The sequence below is a fragment of the Lactuca sativa genome, chromosome 9, assembly GCF_002870075.4.
Source record: "Lactuca sativa cultivar Salinas chromosome 9, Lsat_Salinas_v11, whole genome shotgun sequence".
NCBI classification, from domain to species: Eukaryota; Viridiplantae; Streptophyta; class Magnoliopsida; order Asterales; family Asteraceae; genus Lactuca; species Lactuca sativa.
The window spans coordinates 6,350,496-6,363,641 of record NC_056631.2 but is presented as its reverse complement, the minus strand read 5'-3'; the positions used below and the strand labels follow the sequence as shown (position 1 = coordinate 6,363,641).

The 13,146-nt window shown below is 34.3% G+C and overlaps 1 protein-coding gene across 1 annotated transcript; it reads left to right on the top strand.

The window, feature by feature from the left end:
- The first annotated feature begins 3,379 nt into the window (after positions 1 to 3,379).
- On the top strand, positions 3,380 to 7,232 carry LOC111886405 (protein TRANSPORT INHIBITOR RESPONSE 1). Its single transcript, XM_023882644.3, has 4 exons — positions 3,380 to 4,047; positions 4,846 to 5,338; positions 5,426 to 6,219; positions 6,961 to 7,232. Exons 1-4 carry the CDS (start codon positions 3,593 to 3,595, stop codon positions 6,968 to 6,970), a joined length of 1,752 nt encoding a protein of 583 aa, XP_023738412.1. The 5' UTR covers positions 3,380 to 3,592; the 3' UTR covers positions 6,971 to 7,232.
- Positions 7,233 to 13,146: the final 5,914 nt, after the last annotated feature.

Here is a 13,146-nt window from a genome sequence, read left to right as displayed (position 1 = left end):
TGGTATGTTGGGGGAACTCACTAAGCTTCGTGCTTACAGTTTTCAGTTTTGGTTTCAGGTACCTCTTCTTCGAAGGGGAAGGAGTTGGCGCGGTAGCGGCCAATCACACACATGCCTTGTATTCCGCACTATGAGATCCTCCTGGGAATTTGTACTCTGACATTATTATGTTTTATAAAATGTTTTTCAAGACATGCGATAACTTTTATGAAATGATATGATTGGTGAACGTTTTATTTCTAATGTTTGCTAAGTATATGTTTTAAAATTGAAATTTTTGACTCGTATTTTTGGGACGTTACAACATGTTACAGTTATAGCTCATCCTATGTCAAATACGGAAGAAGCACTACGACACTCTCCAACTTATGTATATCAAAAAGATCATACATAACACAAATTTACGAATTACATATTTGTATGTTTAAGACATCCACAATATAACTTGTACATTAACAATCATCCCCTCAAACTAATATGATAACAATAAACATTGAGATTGTGTCAGACAAGAACCAAACCCGAGAGGTGGAATGAGCTTTCGTGATATTAACAATATGCAAGGTTGATGGAACATATGGTAACTAGATGGTTCCAACCTATAGATGATGATAAATTAAATGACAATTAATCTCAATATGCTTCGTTTGCTCATGGAAAACAAAATGCTTCATAATGTGCATCACATTGTTATTGTCATAATGTGAAGGGGTGGACTAAGAAATAATTACTTATATTTGCAAGAAGCCAACATATACAAACAATTTCACAAATGGTCATAATCATAACATTATTCTCAACATATATAAAAGAGCAAGAGACGACATTTTATTCTTACTTTTCCATAAGATAAATGAATATCAAAGGAAAGTACAAAAAACTAGCGATGGACTTGCGATCATTAGAATCGTTATCCCAATCATGACATCACTATATGCAAACAACTCTAGAGAGTATGTGGAAGGATACAAGAGACTTTAAAATTGAGTCCCACGAAGATACCTCAAAATATGAAGAACAACTTCCGAGTGCACAGACACACAATAATAGGAGTAGTAACAAAATGACTGATCACATGAACTATATGAGCAATATCCGTACGAGTGATTGTAAGATAAATCACACCGCCTACAATAATATAATATAGGCTTAGATATGATAAATAAACACTATGTATGGAAAAATATGGGACATCAGTTTAAATATGCGTGTCAACGATCCTGCTATCAGAAAATCGTGCACGTTAAAACAAATAAAATATATATTTCATTGAGATAGACGATAACATTTAACATCAATAAAATTAAACCCTTTTCCATTTAAATTGACACAAGTAATTTAAAGTTACATTTTTAAATGGAAAATTAAATCAGTTAGACCTTCAGATTTGATAAGATTTTGACACAATTACAGAAAACTGTGATAAACATTTTCAACAATCAAATTTGATAAAATTTTGACACATTTACGGAAAACTTTAATAAACACTTACGATAATCAAATATAGCGCTTTAAATGGTTGGCCACAACTAAACCCGAAACCATGACATCAACACGGTACATGTTTTACTAACTATTCAACTGATATAAATTATAAAACTATGTTTTAACAAGTTAAATAAATAACTTATAAATTATTACAACTTTTGATTTCAAAATAAAGTATAGTCGGATATATCGTATTAATCATTTTCTTAAATATTAGAAATGTTATAAAATAAATTATTATATGAAAAAACGTGTTTACCCGGACTCGATTATTATTATTATTATTATTATTATTATTATTATTATTATTATTATTATTATTATTATTTTTGGAAAAAAAATAACCCCATACACATAACAACAAGCAATTATTTTTGATAGTTTTTATTTATTTTTCACATTTACAAGGAAATAATGATGATATGTTATCTCGTACGTATACACACATGTTAAATGCGAGAACCAAATAACACTCAAATAATATACTTTTATTGCATTTATCACTTGTTATGATTAACCCCATACACATAATGGGATTAAACTCCCAAACGACCATCACCTTTTGGGTTTTTACATTATGTTCCCCACTTTTAGAAGTCTCGTCAATCAAACCCATTTTCACAACTAATTGCATGCCACAAATATTCACTTCTTAACCCCCACTTTCATCCATTTATTAAAGATTATATTCATATTCTTTTGACTAGCACTAGCCACTTTATCATGCGGAATATTTTGAGATTCCTAATATCGTTTAATTAGAAATTGAGGATACATATAATATAAGCCGAGACATATTATAAAATTATGATTACACATAGAGTAAAGTATATCCAAGGAATCATACTCACATATGTCGATTATGGTGAAAAGTGCAATTCCTATTTTGTACATAAAGTTAAAATGTTGAGCCACACTTTGTTTTATTACATTTTGTGTATGTATGTAATGCAAAATGAGTATGGCATCGTAATCATGTGTTTTAACCATGGTTGTCAAAATTGCGATCCTGATCGTAGGATCCTACGATCCTAGGTATGAAAAATGATCCGGATCGTAAAAAGATCGTATTTGGGGTAGGATCGCAGGTAGGATCGTAGGATCGAGACCCGATCCGATCCTACATTCCTTTGATTTTTTTTTTACCACTTTATGTCTTTTATCCTTTACCAATTTACCATTTATCATTTCTATTGCGACTTATGACTAATATTTTGAAGTTTTTGTAACTTTTGAACAAAAAATGGATTGTTTGAAATATTTTTCATGATTAAAAATTATAAATTAAAATTCTATTTTATTTTGTGGGATCTTAGGATCTCAATCCCGATCTTACAAACCCAAAAACGATCCTACGTAGGATCCCGATCTTGACAACCTTGGTTTCAACTACTCTAGGCAAAATCCAAAATGTTTGTCCACCGACCATCGTGGTTTCCCCGATGATGATGTTATATGATGGAGAGACTTGCTTGACGTAAATCTTTTCAAAAACATATATATATATATATATATATATATATATATATATATATATATATATATATATATATATATATATATATATAATATGTACCAAAAATTTTAAGGGACAACATCGGCTAATCAATAGCCCTTAGGTGAGGTCTTTCCTCAAACACTATGACATCTATGCCATGGCCCTACATTAAAAAAAATAAGATATAAAAAACAATTCTTGTTTTTTCTATTTGAGCTATGAATTTATTACTTAAATATGGATATGACGTTATGCAAACTACTCGGTCGACAGAGAATTTAGAGTTTAGGGTTTATTTAGCATTAATATTTGTAAGGGGCTGTAAGGGTAAATACACTAAAGTAAAGGGTTGTAGAACATTTTACCCTACAAATTTAACCTCACCTATCACTCTATCTATCACACGACATATTAAAATCTTATCTCTCTCCGCACCTCTCTTTTCTCTCTCATCTGCAACTAAAAATACTTCGATCTGAGCTCGTTAATGGTGTATTTCTGCTCAGATCTGAGGCTATTACACGTAGTATACACATCGACAAACTTGCATCGGAGTTGACCTGTTGGCGGCCATCTTTTCCGGCCAGATATTGAAGGTTATAGGCGATGGCGTACTCGTTTCCTGAGGAGGTGTTGGAGCACGTGTTTTCATTTTTGAGCTCGGAAAAGGACAGGAACGCGGTTTCGTTGGTGTGCAAGTCGTGGTATGAAATGGAGAGGTGGTGCCGGAGGAGGATTTTTGTGGGGAACTGTTACGCGGTAAACCCTAAAATCATGATCAGGAGGTTTCCAGAGGTGAAATCGGTTGAGTTGAAAGGGAAACCGCATTTTGCCGACTTCAATTTGGTTCCGGAGGGATGGGGAGGGTATGCTCACCCTTGGATCGTTGAAATTGCTAGGGGTTACCCTTGGTTAGAGGAGATCAGGCTTAAACGCATGGTGGTTACGGATGAGAGCTTGGAGTTAATATCTAAATCGTTTAAGAACTTCAAGGTTTTGGTTTTGTCGTCATGTGAGGGCTTCAGTACTGACGGTCTTGCTGCCATTGCTGCTAATTGCAGGTAAAATATCTCCTTTCATCCATTAATTTGTGAAAAAAAAAAAACTGAATCACCAGTGTTGTTATAATATTTGTTATCTTCAGCTCAGCTCGAACTTTTTCAATTAAAACTCATAATTTTAATCTTGTATGCCATGTATAGACCTTAATTATCAATGCCTGGAAAAATTTGGTTTCTCCGGAGAAAACTCTGTTCTCTTACCGCACCCTACTTCTCTTAATCTTTCGTAACATAATCGCTAATTTTTTTTGAATCTTGAGGCTTCTTGTAAGAAACTGTTAGATTGGAGGCACATCTTGCTTGTATAGTTAAATTTTTTTGGTCTGTAAGTAGTACTACATAAATCTAGCTTTAGTACTAGATGATATTAATGTATAATTGGGTTCTTCAAATCATTTTGTTTCTTCTAGCTAGCGTTTGTTATTTACGTTATAAGAAAGTAAGTTTGTAGGATTGTTAGCACTTATTATTTGCTTTTGCAACAGCTTTACCAATGTTGTTGTTTTTTGTTGATCAATTGTTTCTTCTGGACGGGAGGGTGGTTTTCCTTCTGTGATTGCTACATTTTCTGTTACTTTATACAATGGAATTGATAACTTAATGTGAATTTTAATAAAATGATTTTGAAAGCTGCTGCTGAGTCTTCTTTATTGACACATCCTTTCCTAAAAAAACAAGATAGTAGAAGGTAAATTATATGTACTTTTTGGGACCTCAAAAAAGAAAAGAAAAGCAAGATGCTTTTATACTTTTATCCTTTGTTTATTGAATTGTTTGGTGTTTTGATTTTGAATACAGAAATTTGAGAGTATTGGAGTTGCGGGAGTGTGAAGTTGAAGATGTAAGTGGGCATTGGCTGAGTCACTTCCCTGATTCTTTTACCTCATTGGAGTCTCTAAACATGGGTTGTTTGGGTTGTGAGGTGAGTTTCTCAGCCCTGGAACGCCTGGTTGCCAGGTCACCCAACCTCAAGACCCTTCGACTCAACCGCACTGTACCCCTTGAGAAGCTCTCGACACTCCTACAGCTGGCCCCACAGCTGGTTGAATTTGGCACAGGCTCCTACTCAGCAGACATCCGGTCAGATCTATATTCAAGTCTGGTGGAAGCCTTTTCACGCTGCAAGAATCTAAAAGGGCTTTCAGGGTTTTGGGATGTGGTTCCAGCTTATCTTCCTGCTTTTTACTCTGTGTGTCCTGGCCTCACTTTTCTAAACTTGAGCTACGCCGCCACACAGAGTCCTGATCTTACCAAGATTGTTAGCCAATGTCATAACCTGCAGCGCCTATGGGTATGTCACACTCACTCTGTATCTCTTAATGCACAACTTCATAATCTGTTCCATAAATATCAAACTGATAAAAGATACAAACTGCAGGTGTTGGATTACATCGAGGACACGGGGCTCAACGCCCTTGCAATTTCATGTAAGGACCTTCAAGAATTGCGAGTGTTCCCTTCGGACCCTTTTGTGGCGGATGCAAACGTGATGTTAACAGAAGAAGGTCTGGTTTCAGTCTCTGAAGGTTGCCCAAAGCTTCAGTCTGTCCTCTACTTCTGTCGCCAGTTTTCAAATGCAGCATTAACCAGCATTGCCAAAAACCGCCCTAACCTAACAACCTTCCGTTTGTGCATTCTGGAACCCCGAGCTCCCGATTACCTGACATTCGAACCCCTGGATTCCGGTTTCGGATCCATAGTCCAACACTGCAAAAACCTGAGACGCCTTTCGTTGTCGGGTCTCCTGACAGACCGTGTGTTTGAACACATCGGGACCCACGCTAAAAAACTGGACATGCTTTCGATAGCTTTTGCTGGGGATAGTGATTTGGGGTTGCATCATGTTTTATCTGGATGTGAGAGTTTGAGGAAGCTGGAAATACGGGATTGTCCTTTTGGGGATAAGGCTCTTTTGGCTAATGCTTCCAAGTTGGAGACAATGCGATCCCTTTGGATGTCTTCTTGTGGGGTTAGTTTTGGAGCGTGTAAGGTGTTGGGTCAGAAGATGCCTGGTCTTAATGTTGAAGTCATTGATGAAAGAGAGAATCTTGATTCCATCCCTCAAAACTCTCCCGTTGAGAAGCTTTACATTTACCGAACCGTTGCAGGGGAGAGGTTTGACATGCCCGATTTTGTACGGACAATGGGTAAACACAACCACAATAGGAGGAGGTATGCACATTGCACAGCACCACTGTCAAATCTGAATATTTATATATTTTTTTTTGAATACATTTTTGGTCCCTCAGTTTAGTTGGTTTTTGCAGTTTTACTCCCAAATACTTTTCTCTTGCATTGTTTTGGGTTTTTGTAACTTGTTTGGTCGCTGATCTTCAAATCTAATCTTACTACCTGGCTGTTTGCTATTTTTTTCTTTAAATGACCATTTTGCCCCCGGACCAATATTGAAAAAGCACCACAGGGGACTCACCAAATTTGTAGTTTTCTCATATTTATTTTATTTTTTTAATTAAGGGTTATGCCATTTTATATGTGGATATGATTATAAAATTTTATTAAAATACATATTTCATATGTGAATTGTACTATAAAAAGTTAAAATAACAAAAAAGATCTTGAGAATTAGTCAACAAATTGAGATAACAAGATAATATAAATAACTAAAATTGGTATATTAAAAAATTATTCAACATTAAAAAATTTGGTCCGGGTATGGTATATTGCTTTTTCAATTTTGGTCCAAGGACAAAATGGTCATTTTGAAAAGTTCAACATCTTGGAGTTAGACTAAACAATCTAAGGACCATAACCGTTAGGGAAACTGCAAGAGAAAGCTTTTTGGGACCAAAATTGCAAAAATCAGCTAAACTCAAGGACCAAAAATGTTATTTACTTATTTTTTAAAGAAAATTTAGTTATTTGACACACTTGATTTGGGGTTTTGGCACTTAGGTTCAAATAAAGCGTTAAGGCCCGTGTAGTGTTGCGGCATGCCACATTTGGTCCCTGGTGAAATCTGGTATGGTGTGTGAGTTGTAGAATGTATCTGTACTATTATTATTATTATTATTAGTCAGTTAGTCTCATTTCGCTTTGAATAAAGACCACCCCTTCCTTCCTTTAAATCTTGTTGTAACTTGTAACTGCTGCGTATTGTTTGTTGGCTGTTAAATTTATCGCAGCCCTTGCATTGCCCGAATTATGTCTACAACGACCTTTTTGTATTTTCCGTTATTCTTGCCTTTCTGAATCACTTCATTATCTATCTGTAACTTGTTCTTGATAATCATATGGTGTTCTTAGGATTCCAATATTAATTAGCATCATACCCGGATCTGTTAAACTATATTTAAATTCATATGCTTTTTAAAATCATGTGCTTAATCGGCCAAGCACTTAATTTATATATACAACCAATGGTTGTTTCTTTTTTACCTCTGAAAAAAATAAAAATAAAGAAACAACTCTCAAGTCAAAAAAGGGTGTGAGAATGAATGAGGAAGTGAAAGGTGAATAAACGGATGAGGTAAATCAAAAGCAACCAAAAGCTTTATTTGTATTGGATGATGATATCCACAACTTTATGTATCCATCATCATAAATCATAATCATAGCTTTTATGCATCCATCATCATCATCATCATACCTCATGATGCTCATGGTCTTCATTTTTTATTCTTCATCATTCCATTTCCATTTTCATCTTCAATTTTAATTATGGTTTCCTCTGCAACTCTATACCTCAGATTTTACCATCAAGTAGATGCTCATTAAAGTCAAATCTCTGAATCAATAACTGCTTTTTTCAGCTTTAAAATCAATGAGTAATTCTTTTGGTGTTGAATCGAATAAAGTAGCAACAATGATTTGTCTGTTTATTTTCTTGTCATATTTCATTGGTCTGGCTCTGTGTACTGTTACATATCACTATTCATAAACAGCTTTCTGATTCAACTAATTAAGATCAAGACTTTACACAAGCGAGTGTGTGGACATTCAGTAAGATATATGGTAGCAAAATAAACAAGTTAGATAGATTGAATAACAAATCAAGATATGGAAATACCTTAAAACATGTTGGGTGAGTTTATTGGACTTTCTTTGTTTTTACCAAGTTCTCCCTTTTTTGCTACGAGGCATCCGCATCATATATCATATGAAACAAATTTAAACTACTTTAATACCTGAACAACAAACGTATCCGCATATTAAATAAGATTCGTACGTAACAATAAATTTAAACTACTTTAATACCTGAACAACAAACTTATCGGCATATTAAATTAGATTCGTAAGTAACAATGAGAAAAACATATTATTAATGAAATTAAGGTTACAAATTGTCAAGAATTACTCAATCATAGACACATTATTAGAAATGGAAAAACGAACCAATGGGGGTTGACAAGGGGTACAAAATGATCGATCAAAACAAGCCCGACTAGGGTCAAGCTACAAACATTCTATTGTGGAGAGCTCCCGCGATTCAATTACCTACATGATATGACCTTGTAAGTTCTTTTTGATATATTTATGTGCGTCGGGGTCTTTGCTAAGAAATAATCATCCATGACGGAGCTGTTAAAGCAATATCAACATTCATACCCACTGTCCGTTTGATGTTTTGGTTTTCAGATGGATACGAGGGAAACACACGCAACGCATCATGTGTGGCTCTAAAAAGGATTTCCCTTCTCATAGGCTAGATGAGTGAGGGTTTACCTGTGGTTCACGCTGCCTCATGTAAAGTGATAAAATCCGAGAAAACGTGCATGCATAATCAAAACGTGTTAATATCGTTTACATTTGATACTTTTGTTTTCTTGCACCACATGTTGTGGAACTCATCAATAGTCTAACTTGTTAAGTATAGTAACGTTATGATCCAAAGATTTATGATTTAAGTTTTTAAAAGAAGTTGTTCTGCCATGCATAAAATATTAGTGGTGCAACCTGTAACTCATTTGTCTTCCAACTCGTTAAAATAATGATATAATATTTGGCAAATAAAACAATGTACGTAAGATTTTGAATGCACTTTAGGTAACACCCATCTAATTCTTTTTGTTTATAATTACATTTGTACTTATTCAGACCATTATCAATAAGTCTAATCGACTCCTTTTAACAATCACTACACTTTTTGAACTAAAATGTGCACAAGTGTAGGGGTAAAATTTCTTAGCTATTCTTTATAATTTACGTTCACTAAAATAGTAAAATAGTAAAATGTATAATTTTTAATAGTAAACAATACTACACTTTCCTGAATTCTAGTGTACATTTCATAAAAATATTATTTGCTCATTACAACTTACGTTGTATTAATATATTTTTAAAATTGGGATAAATGAATTTGCGTTTAATAATCTATTTTGTAATAGATTATATTATAAATTTGAAATGGCAGCTTGATACTAAGCACTAACTAAAAAACATATTAAAATCTATACTAATCTATACTAATAAAAGAGTAGTCATTTTGCCAAGTGTCATAATATTAGAACTCCTAATTAATATGATGTCACTTGTCATTCTATTAATTCTCCATTTTAAATTCATTAAACCTCCTAATTAATGTAATGTTATTTGTCAATCTATTTATTTATTATTTTAAATTTTAAATGTTATATTATTGTTTTCATTAGTTCACAAATAAAAATAGTCTAATATATATGATAAATTAATTACACATATTTATTTGAATCAATAATTATAATTTTATATAACTAATAAAAAAATCTCTTAATTAATAATATATTTAAAATTTTATATAAAATAATTGATTAATAATTTTGAATTTTTACTATGAATATTTAATTAATTTTGTAACTGTGGTTTCCACGGGTTATAAACTAGTTGTATAATATAATCATGCTTTCCTTCTTTTAACCCAATTAATATAAAACTTTTATTCCAATTCCAAGCAAGAAAGTATACTCATCTCACACAAGAATGATATTCTCAATTTACAATCAGTAAAAATTAAAAAAAAAAAAAACCATTTATAAGGCCATACGGTATGCCTCCGTAAGAGGCACATAAAATTGTGGGGGTTCCTCTTTTATAAGGCCATACGGTATGCCTCCGTAAGAGGCGCATAAAATTGTGGGGGTTCCTCTTTTACGTTGAAACACCATCCTGGTTAGGGTTGACCATTTGGACATGTGGACCGGACCGGATTGGACCGTTTTTTTTAACCCTCGGACTGGTTTTTGGTTCTAGGATTTGAGCCAAACCGGTTTGGTCCGGCCAGTTCCGGGTAAAAACCGGTTTTCGACCGGCTTATTTTTTTAAAAAAATTGTATTCTATGAACATTGGCGAATTTAATATATATTACGGGGTAGCCCGGGATACTCCTCAAAAAAATTTCAGTAGTGTAATTTTTTCCGGATTTTTTTTCTTAATGTGTATTACGCGATTTTTTTTATCGGATTACTTGTCGGGGATACCCATTTACTTTGATCCTGGATACGCCACTGTCTATAAAATTCTTTAAACAAACATATCTCATTCGTTTTAAATCGGGTTGACATGAGGTTTTTTCCAATGTGTAATTTAGAGTTTTTAGACAATTTTAAACTATAATTTTATTATTTTTGGTTTCATATTCGATGAGTTAAAATCCTTCAAAGATGAGATATCAAAGCTGCAATATTTCAGCTTTTCAGCAAAAATTTAAATTTTGGTATTCTGTGAAAATTTTTAAACAAACATATCTCATTCGTTTAAGTCGAATTGACATGCGGTTTTTTTCTAACGTGTAATTTAGAGTTTGTAGATGATTTTAGATTATAATTTTGTTTTTCTTTTGTGTTATATTCGATGAGTTACAATCATTCAAAGATGAGATATTAAAGCTGAAATATTTCAGCTTTTCAGCAAGAAATTTAAACTTTTGTATTCTGTGAAATCCTTTAAACAAAAATATCTCATTCGTTTTAAGTCGGATTGACATGCGGTTTTTTCCAATGTGTAATTTAGAATTTGTAGATGATTTTAGACTATAATTTTGTTTGTAACATCCTGATATCCGAGGTATGGAATTTTGATATATAGGCATGAGTTTGACTGGGAGACTCGACGAGTTGGCTCCTCAACTCGTCGAGTTGGGTCGCGGCTTGGAGACGTGTCAAATGGATGGACTCGATGAGTCGGGTATCTGACTCGCCGAGTCAGCGCTGTGGACAGAAACCCTAAATCCTTGGGCCCGAGACCTATTTAAAGGCCCTTAAGGCCTCCTATTGCGGCTACTCTTCTGGAAGGAAACGCTAAACCGTGTGTGAGAGCTTGGAGTGAAGAAGAAAGCTATTATGAAGCTTTGTGGTCATTTTTGAAAGGAAGAAGTAAAGGGCCAAGCTAGAGGATCAAGAAGAGGTGTTGGATCTGCTAAGGTTTCATCCTCAAAGCATCAGGGGAGGTATAAATCTCAATTCCTAACCTCTCCTTAGTGTAGATTTCTCATTCGTGGATAATTAGAGCTTTTCTTCTTCATATCTTTTTGGGGCTTTGTGGATTTGAGAGTTGTGAGGAAGTTTAACCTCAGATCTGGACCCTAGGAGGTCCCAAACGCCTTATGACCCATGCTTTTCTCAATTTTGTTGAAGCTTTTGGTGTGTACAACCCTTCTAGCTCATGTTTATAGCATATATTGCTCTAGATGCCATGCATGGGCGAAAAGGTATATATTGCTCTAGATGCCATGCATGGACAAAAAGGTAATGACTTTACATGATTTCTAAGCCCCATGAGTATAGATCTAGAGTTTGAGAAGAGATCAGGCCCTGAAATTGTCTGTATGCATGAGAGTCTGAATAGACTCGCCGAGTCCAGCTGCTGACTCGGCGAGTAGCCTAGGGTTTTGTTGGGTCAAAATATGGTTTATACTTTGCTTTTCTGGGCAATTGTATTTTTCTGTAATATTTTTGGAGTTTATGGTCATGTTTACGGTTGAGTTTATGGCCTTAAACACCTTACGGTCGTAAACCCATTTACGGCCCATGTTCACCAAACCCATATTCTCCAAGTATAAATATAGGTGTTAGGGTGAGGAGTAGAGATTGATTGTGACATCCCCAAAATCTCGGCCAGAAAAGACCGGTTTCATTTATGCTTTTTAAACATTTTCAGAGTAAATCCTTTTGATTTTAAAAGAGATGCGGAATTTGTTCCCAAAAACAAAGTATGATAAAATAATATTTACCAAAGCATTTCATAAAGAAATGTATTTTCATTATATAACCAAAACTCGGGATGTCATGTTCCGATACAGACCATAAAGCATAAACGATAAACATTACAAGTCATTCAACAAATATATACATATACAGACTTGTAAACAAAAACAACTTGATGATTATCCATCTTATGCCCTTGCGCCACTTCCTGTAATACAAAGAAACTGAGTGGGTCAAGCTTGGGAGCCTGGTGAGCATATAGGGTTTTCAACCCACAATAAATAATTAAATTAATTTTTCATCAACCAACGATAACCCAATTACCCATTCCCGTTATTCTCACTTTATGTCCCTAAAATAACTAACACAAGGGACCTAGTCTAAGAATATTTCATCGGGGCGACAACACATGCATTCAGGGGTTTCCCGACAATATATGTCAAATAAGGCAACCATGGGGGGGATGGAGTACAGCGAATGAACACCCAAGTTCATTAACACCTACAGGTGGCGAGCCTGTTAGTGTTCCACAGGGCTGTCTAGAAAAGTTTGTGGTCGTCATCTAAACTCCGCTAGATGACTAAATCAAAACAACATCGAGGCCTCTCATCTGTTTATTACACACCAACTAAATACCCATGTTCTACCCAACATATTAGTAGATAAAAATATACATTTTTATACATAGTTTAAAACCTGTATAGCATGCTTTAATCAATACATATTCCACATAACAGATGAGGCACACACACATAACACGTATTTCATAGAGAATAACTCAGATCTATGATAGACAAGAGAGTGAATATACATTCACACATATAACAACAAAATATATACACATAGCACGTATTTTATATAAAATACTTTATAATAATGTGTTGGAAGAAGGTAACTACACACTCACCTGATCAGAAGATGATCCGACAACACTACGGATTATACAAGTAGTATACTTCG

Excerpts from the sequence above, each read along its gene's own strand:
- LOC111886405 (XM_023882644.3), top strand. The coding sequence starts at position 3,593 with ATGGCGTACTCGTTTCCTGAGGAGGTGTTGGAGCACGTGTTTTCATTT. Across the intron at positions 4,048-4,845 it reads GCCATTGCTGCTAATTGCAG|AAATTTGAGAGTATTGGAGT; the intron begins GTAAAATATCTC and ends TTTTGAATACAG. Across the intron at positions 5,339-5,425 it reads ATAACCTGCAGCGCCTATGG|GTGTTGGATTACATCGAGGA; the intron begins GTATGTCACACT and ends TACAAACTGCAG.